A 27,131-nucleotide genomic window follows, 5' to 3' on the forward strand; every position below is an offset into this window, starting at 1 on the left:
ATTAACTTTTAGATGCAAATTTCAATTTTCAAATATGCATCATTAAAATTTACAGGAAATGTGCCCCACTGTATTTCCCCCTTGACATTTTTCCCTCTTTCTTTACAAAAGCATCACATTTTTAATGGCTACATCAGATTATTAGATATCTAATCATTCCCCATTTATTGAGAATTTAGATCGTTCCCAAACTGTTCATATGGTAAATGATGCAGCTTCATCTCCAGGCATCACTGTGGAATCTTTGATTGCAGAGGTCTTCATCTCCCAAGTGAGAGACAGCGGTGAGACCATGACCCTGTAGGGATTACGAACATGAATGCAGTAACCAGAGAGCCCACAGTGTGACCTTGGACAAATTACATAGCCTTTCTCTGCCTCAGACTCCTCATCTGTAAGACTGGGGAAAATGACAGCACCTACCTCACTGTCACTTCATAAGTGTAAAGGGCTCAATAAGTACCATTGAAGTATTTGCTCTTCTTACCCAGGATCCTAGAAACTGAGTTCTTATTGGATTAAAAAATTACTTTAAGGCCTTGATATTGTGAACCAGTCCCCTCTTTGTAACTCAGAACCTAGCACTGTTTGGGGTCTGTAGGTGTGTGATGGATAAACATTTATTGAAGCAACTTTTCTCTGTTGTGTGAGCATCTCATGGTTCTTATAACTCCGTTTATTTTTCCACCTCCCCCTAGAATGTGAGTTCCCCGAGGTTAAAGACAATGCCCTAAAAATATTAACAGGTACTGTTTTTTGAGTGCTTAGCTCTGGATCAGGCTCAGTGCTGAGCACTTGTTGTGCTTTGTTTTGTTTATGCCTCCTGTGCCCTTAAGGAGGAGGGCCATGCTCAGACCTGAGCCATCAAGAAACAGGCACTGAGTGATGGCTGAGTGATACAGAGTTCTGTCCCAAACTTGTCACATCAGAACAATCACTCAAAGCATGGAGGTGAAAGGAGCAAAGGATGCTGATCCTCAGTCCTCATGCCTGGAGATTCTGATTCTAAAGGTCTGGGTAAGGACCAGGAATTGGCATTTTTGCCCCAGGTGATCCTTTATGCTAAGGCCACACCTGGGCAATACCAAATTAATGGTGGCCTCAGAATCCTCTCCCCACATCTTGCAACTTAGGCAGCTGCTGTACTGCCTGGAGCTCTCTGCTCCATCACTGACTGGAAGGAGAGGGTGAGGGTGACAAAGAAGAAGGAGCCTCATTAGTATGCAGGGTCTTTCTAGTCAAGATTGCCTTTCATTGAAGCTGAAGGGATGGTACATCTTTCCAGGATTTTCCACTGTCTAGCCCTTCGGGAATCGACTGTGCCAAGCCTGCCAAGGGGGACCAGGACATGCAGGAGCAGGAGGCTGCTGCTTGGTGGTGTTGGAAGCCAACCACAGTGATGTTTCTAAGCTAAGGTGGAGACTGGGTTCTCTCATTAAGTCATCCTGCCTGCTACCTCTTTCCTTGCTCCCTCCTTTTATTGAATACTTATCTGTGCAGGGCTCTGTTCTGAAAGGACCTGGAGGAAAACCACTGAATTCATTGTTTTTTTAAAAAAAAAATTAGCAAAGCAATCTCTGCACATGGTTGTCAGGGTTAAAAAGATACATAACAGGGCAGAATGAGCATGATATTTGTGTTGTCCTCTTCTACAACAATCACTTTGAACTTAGCTGCGTCTCTGTGTGGTCACTTCCATATCTCTAACAGATAGATACAATTTTAGGCATTATCTACTGATTTCTTGCTGTGACAGATAGTGACTAGCTCACTTACATTCATCCCCACCCTCCTCCAAAGCAGTTAAATTGCTCTTTTCCACTCCTTTATTGGTTTACTTCATAATTTCTAGTATACTACCATATTTATTTTTAAAATCTTTTTTAGGAAGCTTTTAAGTATACACACAATAGTGACTCTGAAACATATAGCTATAAAGCACTCATGTGACCACCATTCCAGCTAAGGATTAGAGCGCTGCCATCACTTTTAAAGTGCCCTCTCCACACTGAAGTCATAATTCTCCTAACTTTTGTGATAATGGTTCTTTGCTTTTCTGTAGAGTTCTTTTCCTCTTTAGATGCATCCCTCACAGATTAGATCTGCTATAAATAGAACCACACAATAGGTACCATTCCACCATTCCTTCTACCTTGGTAAACTAATTTAAGCTGACATGCTCACTGTGGTCCATTAATGTCCACTGCTGTGTGCACACTGTTCAAATAGACCAAGATTTGTTTACCCAGATAGCTGTTAACGAACCTTTCAGTTGTTTTTCATTTCCTGCCTTCATGAACATCCTAATTCACGTCTCCCAGTACATTTGTGCAAGGGTTTCTCCAGAGGAGAAATATAAGAGTGGATTCTTCATTGCAGGGAGCATGCATACTCAGTTTCACTTCATAGTGGCAGTTTTCCAGTGTGGTTGCACTAATGGACAGTCCCTAATCTCAGAGATTCTGACGTGATTAGCAAGGGTGGGGCTGGGCATTGGGAGCATTCAGAGCCTCCCAGGTGAGTTCATCATGAGGTTCCACACCCATCCTTATTTCCAATTCACCAACTCTAGATAGTATCTTGACTCTACAGTTTGAAGGAGAGTCCATCGCATCCCTCTCCATTCTCTTCCCTCAAGATTTTTTTATAGTGATCTGAAAGAGATAAGGGCTTTTCCCAGGCAGGGTCAAAGTATAGGGGATAGGTAAGGGAGGTTATCAAGGTATGGAGAGGGATTGGTTAAAATACTGGAAGAAACACATTCAGGTGAATTCTTCCTTCAGACAGGGTTGAGGAACTATAAAACCCAAGAGCTGGTAATTTCTCCCAGAAACCAATCCTTCCTTCCCTCCACATTAGTAGTCTTTAATGTCTATATGCCAACTGTAGGCCAGAGAGAATGTCATTCAAATGGCTTCAATTTTGAGGCACTGATACTCCTCTCAACTGCTCTAAGGGTCCTTAGAGTCATATTTCTTTAAAGGGACTCCAACCATGGTTTGGATTTCTCAACCCTGGCAGAAGTTAGCAACACTTGAGAGCTTTGAATAAATACTGATGCCCAGGGCCCAAGACCCATTACATTAGAACATCTGGGGTAAGACCCAGGCACCATTAGGCTTCAGAAGCTGCCCAGTTAATTGTTAAATGCAGCCACAGGGTAAAGAACCAGTAGTCAGGGTCTCAAAGTTTAGTACCCATATCAGAATCACCTGTAGGGCTTGTTAAACACATAGCTGGGCTCCACTGGCAGCTTCTGATTCTGTAAGTCTGGGATGGGGCTCCTGGATTTGCATTTCTAACAGGTTCCCAGTGATGCAGGCATTACTGCTTCCCCCAACCATGGCTATAAAGCCACCTTGTACCTGTGGTGACCCTGCACACTGCCTGATGGGACCATAGCAGTTGTGCTCAGCTGCTGCATCCAGTTTTGTGCCTCTTCCAAGTTCTGTATTACGTTGTCAGGCTAGTAGCTGGAAATTGGCAAATGCTACAAATCAGGACTCTGCTGCCCTCAGTCACTTGCTAAATATTCACAACCTGAATAACATCATAATCAGCAGACTTTTGGGAGAGCACCAATTGTGGTGTGGTGCATCTGGTCTATGAAGAATCATTAACTGTAATAATCAATAGAGTCTTCATTGTGATTATCCATAAATGTAGCACAAAAAAGTATATACATTGAAAAATATTTTTTAATGTTCCAAAGACCACAGGCTCCAAGCATTAAAAACATTTTTTTCTGGTTTGTGTTATTAATACAATTATTGGTAGCTAAATAAGTGTATTATAAATTTTGAGAATTATTAAAAGGAGGAGACCCTAGGGGATGCTGTTTCAAATTTCTTATTTGGCACCTGGGGATTTTTTACACTCTGGGCGGTGCCAGGATGGGGAGGTAGGGAAAGGGACAGATATAAACCCTGCAATTGCAGATCTCTGCATAGACGCTAAAGATTTGGAAATTGACTTTATTTGAATAAACCATGTCCAAGAAACGCTGGGCAGTCTGTGTAGCCCAGTTTTGAAATTGCTGGGCTAGACTGTGCTGCTAAAAGCCTTCAGCCCAATTCCATCAGGAAGTAGCTGCACTGCATTTGACGGTGTCCACACCACACCCTGGGCTTAGGTCTGCCAATGTGCCCTTAGTCACTGGAAGGTCAGGATCAAGATCAAGAGAGCAGGCTCAAACGAAACCTTTGCCCTACATGGTAGAAACCACATCCTTTCTGCTCAAACATTGCTCTCCACAAAATACCAGTGCCATGGCCTTGCTTAGAATCACCCTTCAGGCACTAACATCTAGGCAGGCATCTGGACACTAGAAGCAAAATCATGAAAGAAAGAGGGTCTTTCTAAAGAACCCCTCCTCCCATCCCGGAGGCTGGGTTTCCATATTTTTGGAGGAGGGACTGTTATCTTTTGGGACATTTTTCCTTATTAATTGTGCCAATGCTATGTTTAGCTAACTTTACTGTTTGGCTGACTCAGAAAATCACCCAAATCAACTTCTTGTACAGACCAACAAAGGCTAGAAAAAATTCTCTTCTGATTTTTTATTGACCCCAGTGCTATCCTGAGGTTTTAATTTTGGGTGGGTGGGAAGAACAGGGTGAGAGGTGACAGACAAGAACTTTCTTCAGTTCTCCCTACCTGCAAAACACACTCTTTCTTCTGAACCAAACTAAGAATGGCCATGAACATTATGAGAAAGGTTTGGAAACTCCAGATGCTGCGTTTGTAGCACAGAGACACTATGTTCTTCCCTAGGGATCCACAGGGCCAGAACCACAGTAGCTTGGTGGGTTTTGGTACAACTGGCCTTCTTCACATATCAAAGTTCTTGATTTCCAAATGACAAGTCTGTCTAGGTAAGTAAATCAATCCTGACTTTCTTTTTTGTTTCTTTGCAGTGAAATACAAAATGGAGGAGGAGGCTGTAGCTACAACTCCAGCACCTTAACCACTGTCGCTATCATCTCATCTAAGCACCAATGACCCGATTCAAGCAAAAAGTCCAAATTATGCTTCCTCTATTGTTAGATTTTTAATGTCTAGATTCAGTACACGTGAATACAGAATCTTTCCCACATAAGATAAGATTTGTTGCATACATCTTTAATGCAAATAGTTCTTACTTTACTGGTAAGAATGTACTAGTTTTAACATTCTGCATTATTCCTAAATTTTATTCTTTCTTCCATATATTTATTCAGTGCTTTAGGAGTTTCCTTCTGCACCAACTTCCATGAAAAAGTACAATGAACTCTAGTTCCAGTGATAAAATGTCCTAGTTACCAGTTTCCCACTTTTGGTCCCCTATGCAAAGAGCCATATTTAAATTTGAGTCACAAACCTCTGCAGTAGCTTTTGTGTTTATCTGTTGCATACTCTTCATAAAAAAGACATTATTGCCTGTGATCATTTCAAAAGCACACTGGCTTTTACAGTTCACCCAACAAGATGTGACACTTAAACCCAACAACAATATCAAAGGATTTTGTTGTCAAAGCTCAAAAATATAGAAAGTTCCTCATTTTATGAGCAAGTTGACCCATTACCCTCATTTGTTCTGTGATTTGCTGTTAACCAGGATTCTCTCATTCAAAGAGCCACAGCCTTAGATTCCAGGCAGATCTGAAAGCCTAGTGGTTGTACTGGGTTGTTTTGACAAGCTACCACACATCTTAAGTAAATAGTAAAGCCTTTATTTTGGGGTTAAGAACAGCATTTTGAAAATAAAATCCATCTGCCCATGCTTTAAAACATTTTTAATTTGTAATATTTATATACAATCATGTAAAGTACACATTGATTGTCTTGAAATTTCTTTAATGATCTTTTCTTATAAGTATGTGATGGTCAGCCAGAAGAGGGTGAATGTACATTATAAAACACATTAATACATTTAATAAATACATATTACCTACCAAAAAGAAGCCATAGCTCTTTATCATTTCATAAAAGCACCTGCTGAGAACTCCTGTAAGCTGGTATAATCATTGCATGATTGGATTACAAAAGCCACAATGCTCCCATTCAGTTTGGAGTTCAACTCAGCATTGGCCAACCTAGACCACCACCCAATGTGTGTTCATTGGGCCCTGACAGAATCTGTGCTTCAAGCACTGGATCCCAGCCTTCAACATAGAACCCAAAACCCTGGAGACACACATAAGTCCCCAGTTTGTCAGTCAGTTCTCCAAGCCAATTCCCTCATCACCCCCTCCATCTCTAGTGGAGAACTCCAGCCCATAATAACCACATTCCAATAAAAGGGGGGACAAGAGTGGCTGTTACAGTCCCAAGCTAACTTTAATAACTGGATATGGAAAGATTTGTGCTTTTAATTAGGTGTTTTTAATACAGATGTTCCCCTTCCAGGTCGTTTTCACCAACAAATATCATTGACATAAACAGATCTTAAACAAAGTTGTCATTTAATTTTGCACTTATGCTTTGCTCCATGGGGGCAATTGGCTGCCACAGTCTCTTGGCCAAGATGTCTCTTTGTATCTTTCAGATGTAATCATTAGAAAAATAACAGTTCTCTGCGCTTTCTCCTCATTCCCCATCTCTGCCCCTGTTGAGAGGGGATTCAGCCTACTTTCAATCTTAGAGCCAAAATAAAACAAAACCCAGAGCACAATAACATATCAGAAGTTTAAAAAGAAAGAAAAAAGGTGTCATTAAGTGAGGTTCCCCATAGCTCAAAACTAGTTAGATTTTTATGGTGGTAAAACATTACATTCTACTCATAGCTATTTATGCTGAGTTCATCCTACATGCCTGAACCACCAAGAACTTAGAAAATAGCTATGCGAATTACTCCCTTCTGCCACTCATAGGGAATGGCCAGATTGGTCTTGTTTACCCCAGTGCTCAGCAAGGGTGGGAGGCAGATGGGTGAGGACAGGACACAGCAGAGACTAGGTCCTCAAGAAGAATTAGAAGGTTTATTTAAACATACTCAGCTCAGACACATTGGCTTATGAAGAGGTCAGCTTGCCCTTACCAAACACTAACCTTTTTCATTTTCTTTAAAAGGTGAAAGGCTTATGGATTGTTCTATAGAAAAAAAAGCAATATAGTGCTTAGAGTATATGCAAAAGGATCCAACCTCATGTAGACATTCTGTGTTGTCAGGTTAAGACTTTGCTTTGAATTATTAGTGATTATGCTGGCCAAACAGTGCAGAAAACATGGCGCTTTGAATGGCCAAGTTGTTTGAAATGCCAAAGAACCAAGGAATGACTTGCTGAGAACAAATGGAAACCATGACAGAAACAATGGGCTTGAAGAGTCAAACCATTTTTATGGAACTTGCAGAACACCAAGTTAAAATGTACCCCACTCCCTCTAAAAGCAGCAAGAAAGCCTTGAATGCTCCACCCAACCCTGGAACTTTTACTACACCAATGTAAAAATCCAAGAACTCACTGTACATTAGCAGCAGAGTCATCATCCTAGAGGCTACCTGTGGGATACCCTGCCATGTGATACTATCAGGGAAAATGTGCTGTGGTGCCGGCCTTCTGGCCTGGCAACCCAGAAGCTTTACACTCGTGGCCCCATCTAAGCCTTTGAAATGAATGGAGATGAAATTGGGAGAGGGCTTGGACGAGCACTGGTAAAGGCTGGAAGAGGGAGAGATGATCAAGTGAAGAGGACACTGCTGCCTCAGGCCAGAGTGTTGCTGTAGTAACTTGAGGGAGGGAAGTGGCTTGTTTTCCTGTCATAGACATGAGTTCAGAGGAGTCATCAGTTTCTAGATGTGATGAACACTTCAACTCACAGACAGTATCTCCTCTTGGGCACATGATAGCATCCCTCCACCACTCTGGGTTGTAAGGCTCACCACATGATTTGATTGGGCCTCTCCTTGGAATCATACCCACAACCTCCTGAACTGCTCCTGACTCCCCTGAAATGTGCAGGCTGACGGAACAGCTCCCTTGGTCCTCCTCAGTGAAACCTCCAAGAGGCCACCAGGGGTTGAGGAAGGCTGATGCTGGCATGCTGGCTGTGAACTTGGTTCTAGTCTACCCTCTGAGGATGAAACAGTCTTCTTGGCCATGTATTTGAGTGAGCCTAATATTATTTGCAATTAGCTTTGCTTTAGCTTGCAGGACTGAGGTTGGTTTGGTAGTGTGTGTATGTAGGGGGGGCAGTTGGTGTTAGCTTTTAAGTTCAGCAGTGTTCACATTTACACAAAATCCCCTTGTCTAGGATTTCCAAATCTGGCTGTGAGTCAGCCTTGTTCAGCTACTGTTACTGATATCTCCCTCAAGAAAGACACAGCCAGGGAATAAAATCTGTAAGAGTTCTCTGTAACTTTAAGTCTTTCACCAGAGGTGTCTTCCAGTGTAACTTGGTGGAGCAGTTGGGATCTGGAAATAAGGATAACACACTAAGAACTCTGTGCTGTACAAAGTCAACATCAGAACCAACACATTAACAATGTGCCAAAGATTAGTACCTGGCTTTTTCATAATGGACTGAAGTTCCCAAAAGAGGCAGCAGCCACTATGTGTTATGCCATTACATTCTTAGCTATAAATTCTCTTCACTTTCCAAGTTCAGGGTGTTTTCATGTCTTGACGGTATTAAGAGGGCTTAAGAGTGACAAATGAGGCCACTTTATAACCATATTAATTATAACACACTGGTGGATGGATGCCTTGAGTTAGATTTGTTTTGGCACCCAAAATCCATTTGAACAGTCCAGTGGATTGCAGGGGGGCTTCAGAATGCAAATTTGTGAGTCTTTTTTGCCTTTGAACTTATTCCATACCCATGCAAACCAGTGCCTAATAGCATTCACAAATCCAGGAAAACACAAGTTCCCTCTAGAAATCAAAGACCATCCCTGGCTTACATCAAAAACAAAAGAAGCTCAGGCTGAGTTATGGGCTTGGCACATAACAGAAAGAATGAAAATCCAATTTACACGTGTAAACTGGTCCACGCGTTGTTCAGAAATAAGCGCAGAGCTATGGCTAGAAATTAAATGTGGGAATGAGAATGCGTCTTTGGATCACTGGAGAAGCAAAATGATGTCATTCTCACAGGCAAAACACAAACAGTGACAATTCTGCTGATGTCTGTTTGGCGTCAGCTAGTAAACCTGCTTTTGTGTTCATGGGAGAGAAATGACAATTACTTCCATTTCTCAAGACAATTCTTAGGGAGAGATAGCAGGGCAACCTGGTATCCAGCTAGGGCACAGAGATAGAGGGAGGAATAAAAGGGGGCCTAAAGTAGGTTGGATGCCAGCAAAATTTGCCAGGGCTTCATAAGTTTGGGCTTTTCCTAAAAGTTACCTCACAGGCAGAATGGAGGGTACCTTCTGTAAAATGAAACCAGAGAATTTACTGGGTACAAGAGCCCAAGAAATGGTGACCCTTACAAATGAATCTACAGGTGGTACACTAAGTACAGGTGGATCTTCCATGCATGGAGAAAGGGGGCAGAAGAAAAATGGAAGCCTTGCATGCATTCTAGCTACAAGATGTCTACTTGAGCCCTGTCTCTGCAGGCCCATCAGCAGCCTCTGCAGAGCAGTGTGTCCCTGTTGAAGCTGCCCCCGCCCCCCACACACTGACTTTTCTTAGGCTTGCTACCAAAACATCACCACTTAATACTTACTGTCCCGCCATTAAGCACAACGGCCATCTCAGTTGGCTGATACACATTGCTTCTAAATGGAGCACTGGGTCTGTTTCCTAAACTGCCATTGCGAAATCCTGCTGTCCGGAGAGCTGAGGGAGGGAGGGAAAAGCAACACAAAAACACCAAAAAAAAAAAAAAAAGACAACTTTGTTTTCTTCCCCTGAATCAACATCATACTCCGGGCACACATTCTCTCCTCCCTCCTCCCCTATGTCACAAGCCTGATTCCAAACAAAAGTCACAAAGGGGCTTTGTTCTCTGGCTCTCTTGGAGCTTACCCCATCTCAGTGGGGTTGGGAAGTCTGTAGAGTCCAGGCTGCAGCCTGCTGGAGGTAGAGAGGGCCTGCCATCTATCCCTCCCTCCCCAGCTCCTGCAGGCCACAGGTGACAAGGAAGGAAGCACCTCTGCATCCCCCAGAAGGTCTCCTCTGACAAAAGACCTCCTGGCTACAGAATACCATTCATGTCAAGTTCAACATCACAACATTCAATAATGTTCACTATTTCTGGATACACATAGAGATAGGAAAGAACATGGACATCAAGGTACACTGCATGGGAAAGTCACTGTGAAGAGCTCAGAGGTACTCCAACAAGACAGGTAGGATTATTTTTAAACAGAAAAGAAAGGGAGATCTGAAACAAAAATATAAAAGTATGCAGGCACTTTTTACCTCTGAAAGGTGGGTAAATGATGTTTCATTTGTTGTGTACTTTTAGAGATCCCCTTTTTATACACCCCCCCTTTTTAAATAAAGATAAACTTAATCACACTAAAAGACATGAAGAAAACTTAAATCATGTTGCTAAGTGAAAGAAGCATATATACTATATGATTCCAACAATAATATTCTGGAAAAGGCAAAACTAGAGACAGTAAATGAATTAGTGATTGCTAGGGCTTGAGGGGTGGTGGTGAATTGGTGGAATACAGGGCAATTTTAAGCAGTGAAACTATTCTGTATGATAACTATAATAGTGGATACATGACATGATGCATTTGTCCAAACCAATAGAACTGTGCAAACAAAGAGTGCTGTCTAAAATGTAAATTAGGGACTTTAATTCAGAATAATTTATCAATATTGATTCACTAGCTGCAGCACTAATGTAACAAATGCAAGTTGTAAATGATAGGAAAACCATGGGAGGGGTTTGTGGGAACTCCCTGTATTTCCTACTCAATTTTTTTATAAACTTAAAATTGTTCTTAAAAAAAGTCTATTAAAAATAGTGAAAAAAGTAGTGCTATTTAAAAATCAAGAAAAAAGTCCATCTTAATTATGCAATGGCATCTTCATTTTCACTGAAGTTACAAATCTCCCTTTGCTAAGAAAAGCCTGTCTTAAAAGTCTTCCCTGAAGGGAGTCATCTTTCTGACTAAAAAGTAGCAAGAAAGCTTGGCATTTTTACAAATTCCTTGGGGCAGGGACCAAAACAACCTTGCTAACTTTCATAGAGTGACAAACAGGACCCAGGCACTGAGAAAAATTGAAGCAATGCATATATTAACTCATTTAATTTTCATAGCACAATAGGTACTTTTATTATTTCTACTTTACCTGGGGCACAGAGATTAAGTAATTTGACTAAGGTCACAGAGCTTAATGGCAGAACCAGCATTTGAACTCAATCAGAGAATCTGTGTTCATAACTATCACACCATACTGACTCCAAATAGTATGTTTTTAACTACCACACTTAGTTAATTAGAAGCAACTTGAATTTAAGTGGCATTAGGGACAGCTCAGCCCAGACTGGACCAAAGAAACTATGGCAGTGTAGGGAACACATGTTCTTAACAGGGGAGGTCCAACCTTTTGGTGTCTCTGGGTCACATGGGAAAAAGAAGAGTTGTCTTGGGCTATACATAAAATACATTGTGACATGTACTCACACAAAAAAAATCTCATAATGTTTTAAGTAAATTTATGATTTTGTGTATAGCAATCCTAGGCTGCATGTGACCCACAGGCCATGGGTTGGATATCCCTATCTAAGACATACTTACAAAAAGCCTTTTGCTTTAGCATCTCCAAGCCTTCAACAGCCCCTTAAGCATGTGCTCAGTAAGGATACCCTTCCTAGAAAGTAGATAAGGGGGTGCCAGGGCACAGTAGGGGGCAGAGGAGACCATCCATGGACTCTCACCAGTCTCAATTCCTAGCCTAGACCTGCTTGAAGAGAGGGAAGACCAAACAGGACAGCTTTCCTTATAAGTACAGAGACCCAGCCAGTTGTGATGGGAGAATCTGGCTCCAACAGATGCTCAACTCTACTCCCCAGCTGTGGGGTGGCTTGGCCAGAGAGCCTGTCTCTGTAATGGCTATTTGTGCTTCTCTGGTAAACATCTCTCTCACATTCTAGGTCCCTGAGAGTTGGCTACAGCTGCCTTCTCCCCTGGCTTTGAGGTAGGCATGTGATTTAGACCTAGCCAATCAGGGTATCAAACCTCTCTGGCCATGCTGATTTGTTCCGGGCATGGCCATCAAGTCAATCAGAGATAACTCTGGGAGTTTTGCTCACATTTCCTAGGAAATGTTCTGTGTAGCCTAGAGCTGTGGGTTGCCATGATGCTAACAGAGTTAAGAAGATGGAGAGAGACCATATCTGTCATCTTGAGCTTCTTGGATCTAACCAATCTTGAAGCTTGATACCTAGTTTTGTTGTTGTTGTTGTTGTTTTGTTTTACTTAAGCTGGTTCAAATCAGATTTCTATTACTTGCAACTTGAAGAACACCAGCTAACAGCCCACTTTGACCAGGGTCCGCTCTGAAAGGCAAGCAGGGCTCACCCATAAGAGGGTCCCCACAGGAATCAAAGATCATAGGTTGAATGCCAGCCTGTCCCTGTCTTGACTCTGCAAGTGAGGCTAAATTAGCCTTGGCTCCAAAGCTTCCACTGGAAGCTAAGGATTAGAGTTTAAATAGTCCTTGGCCCTAATGAGATCTAAGAGCCCAAATCCCCTAAGAGAAGACAGAACTCTTTTCTTTCTTGCTTCTTTGAAAGATGAACATTTAATGCACCTTGGTAACGCCTTACAAGATGTGATCTGATGTGCTACATCCTTCAATGTATTTTCATCTTTTTACTCACATACCTCATACCTTTTTACTCACATACCTTGTTGATTCTATTAGTAAGCAGCAGGGTGGTGAAGTTGTGTATATCAGGGGGTCTCAATCCGGAGAAGAAAATAAGGAAGGAAAGACTGCTGGGGCTTGTCCGAGCCATAGACCAGCCTGGGGAATACTCTTTACACCTCTTAGAGAGTCAGGGAAAACTTTCAAGGGAAGAGAGTCTGCAAGTCTAGTTGGTTAAAATTCAAGAAATACAGGCCACTGCAGCCCCTGGGTAAGGCCCTTTATGGGGCCCAGTTTCTTAAAATATAAGCTGGCTGAGGTCAGCACCACAGATGACAACAGCTATTCTCACTGTGGCAAGGGAGTGTGCTTAGACATTCCCCAGCTAGCAAAGCAAGGGTTTCTAGAACAAAGGCAGTCCCTAGCCAGGATGCCAATTTAGCCTCTCTGTGAGCTTTCTGAGGGAACTAACTTTGCCTGGAGCCTGACCTGTCCAGTCCCATGTAAATTTTGGTGGATACATATTTGGGATGATGCAAAAACAGTGCTATTTTTAAAAGTCTAAGAACATCCAAGACTGGTAAAGAAGTAGGGACAATAGGCCTCTCATACAATGATTAAAGGGGGAGAGAAAATTAGTCCACCATTCTGGAGGGCTGTCTCACAGTATCTATCAAGATTTAAAGGTGCAGAATCTTTGGTGCCTCTTTAGGTGCAGTCTAGGATTATTTATTTGTTTATTTATTTATTTATGGCAAGGAGTTAATTGATCAAAGGCACAGAGATGAATGGATAAGAATGTTGACTCCAACAAACTAATGGTTGTCATATGGGAGGGTGTTGGGGGATTGGGTAAAAAAAGGGAAAGGATTTAAGAAGTAGAGATTGGTAGTTACAGAATAGTCATGGGAATGTAAAGTACAACATAGCAAATATAGTCAATAATATTGTGATAACTATGTGTACGTACTAGACTTATCACCAGTGGTGATCAATTCATAAGTTATATAAATGTCAAACCACTGGGTTGTATACCTGAAACTAATATAATATTGAATTTCAACTGGAAAGGAAAAATTTTAAAAATGCAAAAAAAAAAAATAAATAAAAAGCCAGACAACAAGCGGAATACTTGCCAGCTGAAGATTAGAAAATTAATTATGGTGCCTAATGGAAAGCTCTGTATCTTGAAAAGGATGCTGAAGCTCTGCAGTCACTGATCTAGAAAGGCTTCAGCCATGATACTGATCTAAACAAGTACACTGTACACCACCCAGAGGTTTCAACCTGCTTACATCTTGGAATCACTTGGAGAGCTTAAAAAATACCTAAACCCAAAGGAGACTTACTCAGAATGAGGGGATAGGCACTGATAATTTTTTTTAAGCTGCTCAAGTAATTCTTCTTTGCAGCTAGGTTAAGAATGACTCTATGGGGTTGTCATATGTCCTGTGTGTGTGTGAGAGAGAGAGAGAGAGAGAAAGAGAGAGAGAGAGAAAGTTAGAGAAAGAGAGAGAGAGAGAGAGAGAGAAAGGGAGACTGTATATGTAGAGATGTTTGGCCAAGATGGGAGCAAACAGCAGGAGCTGCTTTTGGGCAAGGGTATTTTGAGCACTTTTTATTATTTCTTCCTAATGAAATTTCTCCAAGATTATTATTGATCTTTTCTCATCAGAAAGGAATATTAAAGCTATTTTTGTTTTGGAAAAGAGAGGGCGACTAAGAGACAGATACTTGGCATTGGTACATGTCAGGGTGTGAAACAGATGCGGGGGGAGGCCCTTTTGGAAATCCACCACCCTGAGCCATCTCTGGCACTGCTGTTATCAACCTGGATCCCAGTTTCCCTTGATCTCTGGATCTTATGTGGGTATGAGGTACTGGATACATTTTCACAGGAAAAGATGCATGTAACAGGAACCACAAAATCAGCTTTTCTCTTCCCTGCTCTGCACTTATAGCACTGAGTTGAACAATTTGCCTGTTTCCTGCTCTGTAAAATGGAACTGATAACCACTGTCTTCTCAATGCACAGAGTTCTCCTGACATATCAGTGAGATTAAGAATCTCACTGATCAGTGTGCTTTGAGAAGAGTAATTCTGTGGCAGAATGGTCAAGCACGTGGGCTCTGAAGCCAACCCACCTGGGTTTACACCTCAGCTCTTCCTCAGTTTCCTACATGCAACACGGACCTCATTGGGTTGTTGAAGGCATCAAATGAGATTAATGACTAAAATACTCAGAAGGGTACCTGGTCAATGATAAGCATGTAGTAAAGGCTAGCCATCCTTACTTTTGAAGAACTTAATACTTGAAGAGTTCTTGCATCCTTATTTCACTGAAAGAAAACTAGACCATCAAGTTCTTAACTTTCTGGGGTTGACAGAGACCTGAAAAAGTGACAGACCAATTTAATAATGAATGGACAAAAATTTACATCTGTTTCAGGCAATCCCATTACCATTGAGGTCCCAGGGGAATCCATAGGGCTCAGACAAGGAGGAACCTGTTTCAGAAGGAGCCAAGTAAGAGGTGACTCCCCTGGGACACCATGAACTGGCCAGGTTTCTAGCCTCTGCTCATCATAACCCCTGAACAGCCTTCTGGGCTCTTAGAGATGATCCCTTACCCTGAACTCCCAAGTCGACCAACTGCACCTGGTCTCAGACCCTACTTTCAGGAGAAACCAACCAAGATGCACACCCAACATGCCAGGTACCATGGGAACCCCTCAGTATGTTACACACAGCATGTTACTTTTCACTACAGCTCCATGAGGTACATTCTGTCTTTTTTTTTTCTTTTAACAGATGAGAAAAACTATGGCTTAGCAAGGTAATTTACTCAAAGCCATATATCTAGGAAGTGGCAGACACAGTATCTGGGCCCAGACATCTGACTTGAGGGCCCAAATTCATATATTCTTGATGCCAGAAGTAGGGGAGGGGACACAAGCATTGTCCCTCACGTCATCTAGCACATGAGCTGCAAGTACAAACACTTCCAGGGAGCCAGGCAATTAATGTTAACATGTTAGAGTGGCTGGGTCAGGGAAAGTAGGGAATGGTGGGAAATGTGGTAAACAGAAAGTGGATTCCCATCTAAAGGGGAAGCTATAATGTAGTGTGGGTTAAGAGGCAGAGCCTTCCAGCCAGCTCCAGACAGTTGCTATAAGGTGGTCAGGCACTGTCAGATCCAACTTTTCAAAAGAAGCCAGAAACCTGGATTTTTATTAAGTTAGCTGGCAATGTATAGGGAAAATTCTAAATAAAAATTCATTTCTGGCCCAGAAATGAATTTTCCACACAGGGGTCAATGTTTGTGGGCTCAGATTTTCCAGGACTTTCCCCTGGACCACCTATCCCCACCGGAGAAAAAGAAGAGAGTCCTTTCAGGACAAAAAGCCCCAGAGCCTAACCCAGCAGGCAGCAACCACTATACCTGCATTGTGTTCATCCATGGAGAAGGCTTTGTTCTCCATGTAGGTTCGCGGCAATGGCATGTCCTCCTCAAAGGCTGTCTCTCGCATCCTTGGCTGGGATGTGTCGAAATAGTTGGGCGTGTTTTCCTGTGGGGAGGGCAGGATGGTGCAGTGGATCTCAGGGATGGAGTGGAAGATGACGAAGACCCAGCCACTGGTCACCAGTGTGATGGCCAAGGTGGGGTCACCCCAGGCATCTGCGTGCTGCAGCTCTGCGTTGCCAAAGAGGTACATGGTCATCCAGGCCACCCAGATGAGCACAGAGAAGAAGACTGTGAGGAGGATGCAGGCCCCATTCTGCTTCCACTTCTTGAACTTCCCGCACAGCGTAAAAAGCGCCAGGGCCAGGGCGCCCACAAGCAGTACCATGTCATAAATGAGGGCCATAGTGAAGTCCATTGGCTCGTAGGCGCAGGCAGGCTTCGAGTCACGCAGGACCGTCAGCACCAGCCACTCTACAGCAATGATGACCTGCACCAGCGTCAGGCACAGCGCCGTGCCCACAAGTTGCCAGCCTGATGGGCTCTTGCCCTGCCGCACTAGGCTGCGCACGCGCCAAGCCTGGCTCAGGAGGCAGGAGAAGCAGAGTGCGAAGAGAACTCCCCAGAGGAAACGACGGACTGAACAGATAGTCTCATCCTCCCGGATGATGAAGGCAAATGTGAGCCCGAAGAGGCCCAGGGTCCCCAGGAGGAATAGGAAGTGGAGGCCCACAGGGTCTTTCTTCTCCTTGTCCTTGATGAATGGCAGCCGCACCAGAAGGATGAGCATCAAGAGCAACGTGATCAGGGCACCTGCCCCCGCCACTGCCTCTACCACGATGCCCCAGATGGTGTCCAGGTCGCACAGGGACACGTACTGAGGTAGGAGGTCCAGCCCGCAGCCCCGGGATGTGCTGGAGTTTTCAGAGGCCCCAGAGGTGATCACAAAGAGCAGGAGGAAGGCAAGCACTTGGTGGGCTCTCATCTTTCTCTCTGACAGCATGAAAATTTCAGAAAAGTTGGAAGGTGGTGGGGGAAAAAGATCAGTTCATCATAAGACTCACACTCTACTGACTTCTTCTCTGCCCAATTTCAAACTTGCTAGCCCATATGGTGCCTTTGGACATTAGGATAAGTCACCATTTATCCAGGCAACACTGTGAGTTATGGCATTGGGGGTAGGGTGGTAGATGGATTTTGACTCCCATATAACACCCTTGGCCAGGCCCAGTAAACAACTATGAATCATTATCACTAGTAGATGGAAGAGAGGCTGAGAGGGATGCTCATTTTCTCTGAATACCCTTTCTTATTCTTTGATTTTTTAGGCCATATCTGACCTCTTCAGAAATAAGAGAGTAAAATGAAACTTTAAAGAGATAGTCACACACCAAGGCTGTGCTGGGAGAATGGCATACATCACCATTTCAATCTCTCAGTGGTAACAGCTAACACTTAGTGATAACTCATTCTAGGACAGGAACTCAACACATTCAACCCTTACACTGTTGACGAAAAAGGCTTCAGGAGGTGAGGACACTTGCCCAAGGTCACAAAACCCAGTTCCTAGAAGCCTCCCAACATTTCAAATGTAGTACTGTGTACCCAAAATGAACCATCTTCCTGGGTTCTATCCTGAGTTTTGACACATCTCATCCCTCCTCCAAAGGTATCTCAAGAATCCACCCTTTTTCTGTAAGCTAGGTTATCTGTCCCAGGGATGCCCCCAGGATGCTCCTCGGCACACTCTCTGGTCCACATGCAAGCTGGAGTCCGCACAGCAGTCATAGTGACAGCCTTACCCCACATCTACTCACCCTTCTGGCTTCCTCTGTTTGATATTCCTCTGACCCCTAGCATGGAATACTGTTCCTCCCCCTGCTGGTCTCAGCTCTAACATCCATGCACTCAGACCTGGGACAAGGTCACATTCCTACTCCTCTTTATCAAAGCCTCTTCTCTATTTCTTTGTCTAATCATCTGTCACCTTTGTGCTTGTTTACTTTGTTTCTACTCTCCCTCCCTTCTGTCCTCCCTTTCTGTCTTTCTTCATGGCTAGCAGTCTTTCTTGTTCATCAGCATAGACAGGGTTTCTCAACCTTGAAACTATTGACATTTAGCATCATTTGTTGTTGCAGAGCTGTCCCAGGCACTGTAGGATGTTTAGCAGCATCATTGGCCTCCATCTACTAGATGTCTAAAGCAACCCACCTCCCCCAATTGTGACAACCCAAAGGATCTACAGACATTGCCAAATGTCCCCTGGGAGGTAAAATCACTAGATAAGCATTACTGGTATAGATTCAAACACTAGCACAGTGCTGGCACAAAGTAGATGCTTAGTAAAAACCAAAGTCACCAGGACTCTTTCCTCTACCCACCATCACTGCTCCTTGCCTGTGAAGGAAGCCTCACCTCCAGAAAGCCCTGGCTTGTACAGCTTTGCCCCATTCCCCTTTTCTAGGCATCACCAGCAAATTCTCTGCCTTAGCTCCAACTATATATGAACCTATAACCAGCCACCTCAGGCAGCTCCAGTGGGCCTCTGGGGCTTCCCTAAGTAAATGTGGTATTGACTATCTCTCTCCGATCCTTTATAAGATCCTGTGAATAGCTTCTATCTTGCCTTGGCTGTGAGAGCAGTGACTGGGCTAAATTATTGACAACACTGACAGAGAAGAAGCTTGGTGCTGTAGGGACTGTCACCTTTGCCTGTAGATGACAGAAAGCAGGCTAGCAAGAGATGGCATCTGGCAAGAGATGCTCTAATACAACATCCTGCTTAAGCAAATTTGTGGTGAGGATGCACCCCAGATGCAGGCAAACTTTCCCACCATCCAGCCACTATTTGTGGCTCTGCCACATAAGTCACTGGAGTGTCACCTCAGCCACTTAGGCTTTGTCTACATACCACCTATATAATTATTTAATTAACTGACTCACTGAGTCCTTGAAATCAACTTATTTAAAAGAAAACAGCACATTGAAATATACATATCTTGAAATATTATATTGCCTGTTGCATATCCAGTGGCATATCCCCATTTCCCACTCTTTGGAAAAATATTGTCTTGGCCAGAGCTGTTTATCACAAGGTCCTATAGCATGCTGGAAATGAAAAGTTAAGAACTGGGTATGTCAGAACCAAATGCCATTATATCCTCTGACACAGTGGTGGGGCCCTATGGTGGAGTTCCCCCAGACATCATTAACAACAAACACAATTAAGATACATTTCAGTAAGTAACAACAGGACACATACCATTCAGCTTCTATAGGTTATAGGGCAGCCAGACTCACCACCAATGTGGCTGGGACGATGAGAAGTAGGAATGTGCTTCTGGAGTGTTGAACCCCAACCTTCTCTCCACATACCTCTTAGGTCAGTCATAATCAATCAGGGGTAATTTTGACCCCAGGGAACATTTGGCCATGTCTAGGGACATTTTTGATTTTCACAACTGGGGAGGTGGTGTGCAACCAATATCTAGTAGGTAGAAGCCAGGGATGCTGTTAAACATTCTACAATGCACAAGCTGTATCTCACCCCCACCAGCCACAACAAATAATTATCTGGCCCCAAATGTCAATAGTTCCAAGGCTGAGAAAGTTTGAGGCCACTCGAGGTCAGAGTTGATAGGGAAAATGGCAGGTAACCAGCCAGGCCTCTCAGCCCCAGGGCTGCATCTCATGTCCCTTCCTTAGCTGCCTCCACTCTTGAGGACATCTCCTTTCTTCAGGCCTGGCCAGAAACTGGTAGTTGGTCCTCCACCTTTCTAATTGGCCTTCCAACCACAACAAGAAACCAATGGTATGATGAAGAGAGCAAGATGGCGACCAAGCTTTTGAACTTGAGCAGCGCACTGGTGGTGGTCCAGGTCTCTTGGCTCCCACTCCTTTCTAACATGGTAAATTGACATACCCTTGATTTCTGCTTTCTTCTTGAGGTTGGAACCCTCTCTTTCCAGGAGAGCAGTTGCCCAGCATCCATTTCTCCCATTCCTGAAAAGAGCTATGGATTTTCCTTTGGAAAGCCACCATAAGCCCTAGCTCCGAGTACCTGACCCAGACCTGGTCATTCAGAACATTTATGCCACCTTTTGGCCATGCTGATTGATTCATGGACAGGCCTTAAGATATTTGCTAGAATTAACTAGAAAGAGGTCTTCTAAGCTAAAAGGACATAGGCTTAGAGCTGGAGAGGACCTATTTACTATCATAGGAAAAGAACCTGTCCCAGAATAAAGCAGACCCAAAAGGAATGGACAAATGATAGAGTCCTAATACATCGAATAGCTGGATTCAACTATGTCTGAAGCCAAGTATCCTGCTATTTGCAGTTCTAGCAGCCAATCAACTTGCCTTTTATGGATTAAGCCAGTATGAGCTGGGTTTGTGTTACTTGCTAACAGAGAAGTTCTATTATTTCTTCAACATCATGGGGCCCTCTTTTTCCAGTAATTTCTTCATACCCAATATCTATGCAGTCAGGGGCTTTAGTAAGGTCCAGCTGTTTCAGGTGAGTCTTTATTACTGACAAGGAGGCCCATGAGGTGACAGCCACCTCACTTATTCTATAGAACAATGTCCAAGATAATCAGGAGGAGGGCTACATACTATTTCACAGAATGAAGCTGAGTTCAGCTTATTTAGGGTTTCTGGGAATTGCCCTGCAGATTTTTCTATTACTGTTATAGTGACAGTGACAATAACCATTAACTCATCACCCTTACTATGCTCAGGAACTCTTTATGCACGTCACATATTAATGCCTTTATAATCTGCGCAAGGACACTATGAAACAAGTACTGTTACTATCTCCATGTTACAGGAAATAAAACAGGGAGATCAGCTGGCTTGTCCAAGTTCACACAGCCAGAAAGAAGTGGAGCCAAGAGACAAACAATTGCACTATTGTTGATGGGCTCTTATCCCAGACCAGGGCTCTACAAATGTCCCCTGGTGAGCCCTTTCCTGGCCTGTCTATCTGAATTAGTTTCTCTCCACTCCCATTAGGCTCTGTGCAAGTACTTTTGATCTTTGTCACATGTGCCACAATTTTCAATTATTTTATATTATTACTCTTTTGGTCTATTTTCCCACTACTACCCCGAGGCCCTTGTCTGTCTTGTTCTGCATGGATTCCCCAGGGCAAGGCACATGAGCAAAGCTCACAATTCAGTTGCTGAATGAATGAATTGCTAAATACTGTCTCCAACCCTCACATCACCAACAGGGCAGATGTTTTCATTCCCATCTTATAGAGGAGGGGACTAAGAGTCTGAGAGGTTTAAGTCAAAGTTTCACCCTTGGATGGGCAACAGCAGCAGTATCACCCAAGAACTTGTTAGAACTCTAGGGCACACTGAGATTGGAGAAGCTCAGACACATGTAGCAGGGATGCCGGGATGCCCACCTGATATTCGGCAGGTGGCACCCACTGTCCAGAAAGCCCTTCTGTTGCACTAGCCATCTAAGCAGCTCTCCAAGTACCCTGAACTGAACAATACAGATTAAAGGTTTCTAATCAGCCACCAGGGAAAGTTGATTGGGTCAGGATAAGTAGATAGTAACAAACTTGTGGGATAGTAGCCTGCAGCTTCTCAAAAGAAGGAATGAATAAGTGTGAACGAATGTGTAAAACTCGGTTCACATATTAATCACCTTAGCTCTAGCCAGGCTCCCAGAGATGTGACTCATTCAGATGTTCTTAAATTCTTTCTGTCTGTCTCTGTCTCTCTCTCTGCCAGCAGGTGGTAGAGCAGCTCCTTGGTATCTGAGAACTGGGCCAGCAGAAGCTGGAAAGAGTGCAGGAAAGATTCTTTGTTCAGGAATGACAATACTCCCTGCTTGAAAACCATGCAAAGACTTGTTCCCCCAGCCCCTCTCTTCACCAAACACCCTGCATTGTGACCTCTGAATGAGACCTTCTGGTTTCAAGTCTCACCCCTGCCCCTTGGTAGCAGTACCCTGTGACCCTGGGCAACTGACTTAACCTTTCATGTCTCCATTTCCTCATCTGCAAAATGGGGATGATAACAGTACCCATGGAATAAGGCTTTCATGAGAATTAAAATATAATTAGAGTTTAGGACAGCAGTTAAGTAGGGTAAGCACTTATATAAAGTGTCAGTTAAATAAATAGAAAATATTGGCAAATGCTCCCTGGTCTGAGGTTGTAAACTTTTCTGACTGCTTATTCAGGAGGCATGGTTGGAAGCAGGGTTCACCCAGGTGTTTGTCCACCACTGGTTTCTAGCTTCCCCCATCAGATACCAAGCAAAGAAGTCCCTGAAGTGGCGGGAAGGGAGATACATTTGGGGGTGGTTTGCCCAGGGAATCCACAAACTCTCCTGAGTGGGAACCTCACTGTAAGGGTTATTTTCCTGAGAGAAACCTGGGCCGGAGGACCCAAGGACCATCTTGGATGCCCCTGAAACTGGGTATCTCTGATAAAGAATTAGAGCCAGGCCACTCAGAGACAAGACATGAACCATTTCAGGAACCCACCACCCGGCCTTCCTATCCACCTATGTGAAAGGAGATACAAGTTCTACAAAACTGCTCCGGAACACATCATTCTGACCAGCCTCACTTTGGCTGCTGCCTTTAGGGATCCAAGGAGGTTACTCATCCTCTGTCACAGTGTACCCTCCCAGTGCCCAGCAGATCAGAGGCATCGCAAACCCACCTTCTCTAAAGATGTGGGGAGGCACTGGAACATGGGAAGGAAAGAAAAAAATTAGCAGGTGAAAAGGAGCTCTAGTTCAGTACCCAGAAAATAGCTGGTACAGAATTAACACTCCCAGGAGTCTCCTTGGGAGTGGGAGAGAAGCCAGACAACTCTGTGACACTGGACATCACTTAACCTCTCTGACCCTCATCTCTTTGTCTGTAAATGAAGATAACCACAGTGCCGCCTTCAAAAGGCTGCTGTGACAAGTACATAAAAAGTACCCAGCAAGGTGCTTGGCACACGGAGTAGAGGGTTCCTGCTTACTGAAAAGACAGTCATGGTTCCCATAGTCATGCTGGGAAAATGAAGGTAGAGGTGAGGCAGTTTGGCCAGAGGCTTGCTGTAATTTACAGATCAAGTTGGGACTAAAACCCATTTCTCCCAAATCCTGACCTCAAGGTCTTTCTACTGCACCTGTTTTGCCCACCCCATGTCTGGCAGGGGCCCAGGAGGAGGCTGTGGAGCCAGCCTCCTCACACACCCCAACATTACATTCTGTCCCAGCCCATTCCCCTAAGTGCCACTGGTGCTTTTTCTGCTTGGGTAGGATTAAACTGTTACAAGTTTTCCTGACATTAAAGGGCCTAATCTCACCTTGTTTTCCAAATAACACTATTTTATAATCTTCATTTCCCAACGCTGCCCATACCACCACTCAGTTTGGGGGTCTTTGGGTTTAATAATTGTCAAGGGTCAATAAATAGGGTTGCCAGAACACCAGCTCTTTACACATGAATATGCAAAGCAGCTCTGATCCAGTATATAAAAGCAATCATTTAAATGCAAATTGCATCCTTGGCTGCTCAGTAGGGCTTTATGGTTCCTTGTGGGCTGCAATTCTGACAAGAAAATATGACTAACTCAGAACCCTTTGGAAGCTTTGTGTGGAATTGTTTATGGGGCCCTGGGCTCTTGGAGGTGGCCTCTTAGGTTGGACAAGAACTGCTTAAAAGTGGGGAGTGGATTTTAAAACCTGAGCCAATCCTTGAGTGCACTCGCAGGGTTGACCAGGCTCAAAGCAGTCTCCCCACTGGCTGGCAAGCTGGACAAGGACCTTAGGAGGCTCCTGGCACCTTGCTATCCCAAGAGGCAGAATGAAAGAGAAGTTGCTTTCTGTGTCCTTGCGGAGGTTAGAGGAGTTTTAAAAATCATATACCATAGCTTCCCACCTAAAACCCTCTAAGGGTTCACTGGCCCAAAGAGAATAAAACTAAACTCCTTTCCATGGCTCAAAAGATGGAGGTCTGGCTGGTCCCTGCAATTCGGTCCTGCCTCCCCCACCACACACAAGCATCTGCCTATGAGCTCCAGTCACAATGGCCTTTGTTCAGTTCCTCTAACTTCATTCCCACTCCAAGCCTTTGAATTTGCAGTGCTCTCTTCCCAAGATCTCCCAGTGACAGGGTCCCCCATCTTGCAGGGATCCACTAAAATGCCACTCCCCAGAGCACTCTTCCCTTGTCACTTTCTTTTACAGCACCCTGTTTGATTTTCCTGGTGGCTCTCACCCTTAACGGAAGTTATGTCTACTGCATTTTTACTTGTTCAGTGTTTGTTCACCCACTTGTTTGTTATACGCTGTACTGTCCCAGACCCAGTTCTGTAGCTGGCACACTTATTGAAATAACAAATTAATCAATGAAGATTATGAGCTTCTATTTCTAACAAGACCTCTTGTCTTGCTGGCTGTGCACCAAATGGCAACTCCTGCTTTCCATCTTCTTCCCTTCCCAACTAAGATGACCCGTTTTCAGACTTAAAGCAGGGAACGGATAGGAAAGGTCCACTTCAATCTAGAAACAAAGCTGCCCCGTGGAGGGCTCCCAGCAGAGAGACGCCAGATCGCACCCTATTTACATTCATATGCGTGCTGTTCAACTCGAAGCCTGAATCCTCCAAAAGCCCTCACCCAAACCAAGGAAACTTCTAAATCAGGTCTCCTTGGCTGAAGTTCTGAGGCTTATTGTGCTAGGTTCCGTCGGACCCCAACTTCTCTAGTCTTTGCAAAGACCCCCAGTTCCTCTCCGGCTGTGCTCAAGTGCGCCCTCCTCTCTCAACCTGGCACAGCTGGTCAGCCAATGTGGTGCGTGGGCCGGGCCCCAGACTGGGATGCCGCTGTCCGCCACACTTCAAGGGCCTTTGTCCGAGCTAAAAGGAGCTGCCCCCTTAGCGAAAGGAGGGCAGTATCTTTGTGTTTGTGTGGTGGAGTGGGGGCGGGAGTGAGGGAAGGCCCGGGGGTTGGCTAGGCCTGCGATTGACAGAACGAGAGCCGGGAAAGTACCGTGAGCTGCTCTGGGAAGGTCCTCTGCGGCAAGGTCGGCCCCCCCTCCCCAAACAGCTGATTAACCAGCTCCCTGTCCTGGGCCGAGGCGGTGCAGGAGGAAAGGATTCCGGGGTGGGAGTCCGTGTCCCCCAAGGACAGGGAACGTAGGAGTCTTCACCCCAGCCTGGCCCGTACAGAAACGCCAACACCCCTGCCATTGTATGCGGCCGCCCCTCCTTGGTCCTCCAGCCGCAGTTCTCAGCCAAGTCTCTTTTCTTCCGCAGTGTCCCCTTCTTGTCCCGTATTGTGTCCTCACGGTCAGCTGCGAGCTTGGCCCCCAGCCCCTGAATCAGGTGTGGTAGCTCATCCCCAAAACCCGGTCCTTGTGCCCCCCACTCTGTCTGCCAGGTTTGTGGTCAGCCCCCGCGGGCTTGCTACGCGGCCTCCGTACCTGCCCGAAACTCCCCTCACACCACGAGTCACTCGGGCAAGGCTGGACTCCCTTACACTACCCTCAGCTGCCCTTTACCTGTGGTTGCCTGCAGACTCTCCTCAGAGACTTGGACCTCTACTTGGTCCGGGGACACAGCCCCCACCCCCTCACCCCCGACAAAGGTCCCCATTCTTCCCCCCTCCTCCCAGCCGTGCTCTCTGCGGCTTCTCTCCTGCCGGAATGTGGCTCTTCGCGTCCGGATTCCCCATCTTCCCCGAGAGACTAACCCCTTCGGGGATTAGAAAAGCTCAAGAAGCAGACCCCCTAATCCTTCCAAGTCCACCCGGGAAAAGTTTCTGGAGTACCCGCAGCGCCTTCCACACCATCAGCATGGCTCGCACTTACCGACAACCCGCGGCCCTGTAGCGCCGTCGCTCCCGCTGGCCCTCGGTCGTGTCACATCTCTGCTGCACTGCTGTAGCCCCCGCCCCGCGCGCACCCAAGTCTGGCCTCAAGGCATCGCCCTCACGAACCTCTACAGAGCGAGGCGCCCCCTGGCAGGATCGCTTGGTTGCAGCAGCTGCGGCCCCGCCCCTCCGGCAGGTCCCACCCCTGAGCCTCAGAGACCCGGTCCCCGCCCCTGCCTTGCTAACTGTCGCGCACGGAACCCACCGGCAACAGCCCTCACTCACCAGCGCTAGCTCCTCGGTCCTTGCCCGGAATACTGAAGTGACCCCCTTGATTGTCACAGATTTGAGGACACCCCCCTCCGCGTTCACAGTGCTCCATAAACAGTCCAGACAATCGCGCCAATCGTCCCCGGGTTGATCCAGTTACAGGAATACAACGGAAGGATAGTCCCACGAACATTTACCCCGCCCATGGCACTCTTCAACGTGGTTTCCTAAACAGCAACTTCCCCCCAGGACCAGATCCAGAACGCAGAGAGGGTTCCGCTGTGCACGTTCCAGAGTCCCCACTGTCCCTGTATATCGCCCACTGCATCCGCGCTGCTTAGCCTCTTCTACGCATGTTGGAACGCAGCCCTTGTCCGCCTGGGTGCACTCACTCCATCCCCTAACACCCCCCGCCCCCCGACCCCAACCTCCAGTGCCTTTGTCGCTTTGCTACACTGGGTCGATACCCGCGTCATAGTCACACTTCCACATGTGTGCACCCCTCTCTTGGGTCCATACGCAGGATCCCCACCACCAACGCCGCACACATTACCCACGTACACGCACGTCCACCGCTCTCCCAAGGAGCGCACATACTTCGCGGCCCCGGGCCACCGCGTTTGCGCTTTGCAGACACTCTGGGCACAGCCAGGACGTCCGCGTGCGCACCTAGCGGCGGTGGGACAGGCTGCAAGGAAGTGTCCGGGGCAGTCTCGCACCTCAGCCGAGTTCACCTTGGCTCCTAGCCCACCGTTCAATCCGCGGTGGGCATTGTTCCGACTGGACTTGGGAGGTTTCGTT

General features: G+C 45.3%; 1 protein-coding gene across 2 annotated transcripts; it reads right to left on the reverse strand.

Moving 5' to 3' along the window:
- GPRC5B (G protein-coupled receptor class C group 5 member B) lies at nt 1-26,486 on the reverse strand. Of its 2 annotated transcripts, none has more exons than XM_054575480.1 (4): nt 26,346-26,486; nt 16,201-17,214; nt 9,652-9,764; nt 1-298 (listed from the first exon to the last, which is right to left on the reverse strand). In XM_054575480.1, the coding sequence occupies exons 1-4, from the start codon at nt 26,440-26,442 to the stop codon at nt 218-220; spliced, it is 1,305 nt and encodes a 434-aa protein (XP_054431455.1). In that variant the 5' UTR covers nt 26,443-26,486; the 3' UTR covers nt 1-217. The 2 variants fall into 2 exon arrangements, with proteins under 2 accessions (XP_054431455.1, XP_054431456.1); XM_054575481.1 differs by lacking the exon at nt 1-298 and adding an exon at nt 5,205-8,393.
- Nucleotides 26,487-27,131: the final 645 nt, after the last annotated feature.

The sequence above is a fragment of the Pteronotus mesoamericanus genome, unplaced genomic scaffold (genome assembly GCF_021234165.1).
Source record: "Pteronotus mesoamericanus isolate MK-2021 breed Mesoamerican mustached bat unplaced genomic scaffold, CSHL_Meso_final contig_301, whole genome shotgun sequence".
Taxonomy (NCBI): Eukaryota; Metazoa; Chordata; class Mammalia; order Chiroptera; family Mormoopidae; genus Pteronotus; species Pteronotus mesoamericanus.

What these genes read in the sequence shown, in the direction of transcription:
- GPRC5B (XM_054575480.1), bottom strand. Translation starts at nt 26,442, where the DNA reads ATGGAGCACTGTGAACGCGGAGGGGGGTGTCCTCAAATCTGTGACAAT. An exon ending in GGACCGAGGAGCTAGCGCTG is followed by an intron (nt 17,215 to 26,345) that starts GTGAGTGAGGGC and finishes TCATGCTGTCAG; the next exon opens with AGAGAAAGATGAGAGCCCAC. An exon ending in CATGGATGAACACAATGCAG is followed by an intron (nt 9,765 to 16,200) that starts GTATAGTGGTTG and finishes TCCCTCCCTCAG; the next exon opens with CTCTCCGGACAGCAGGATTT.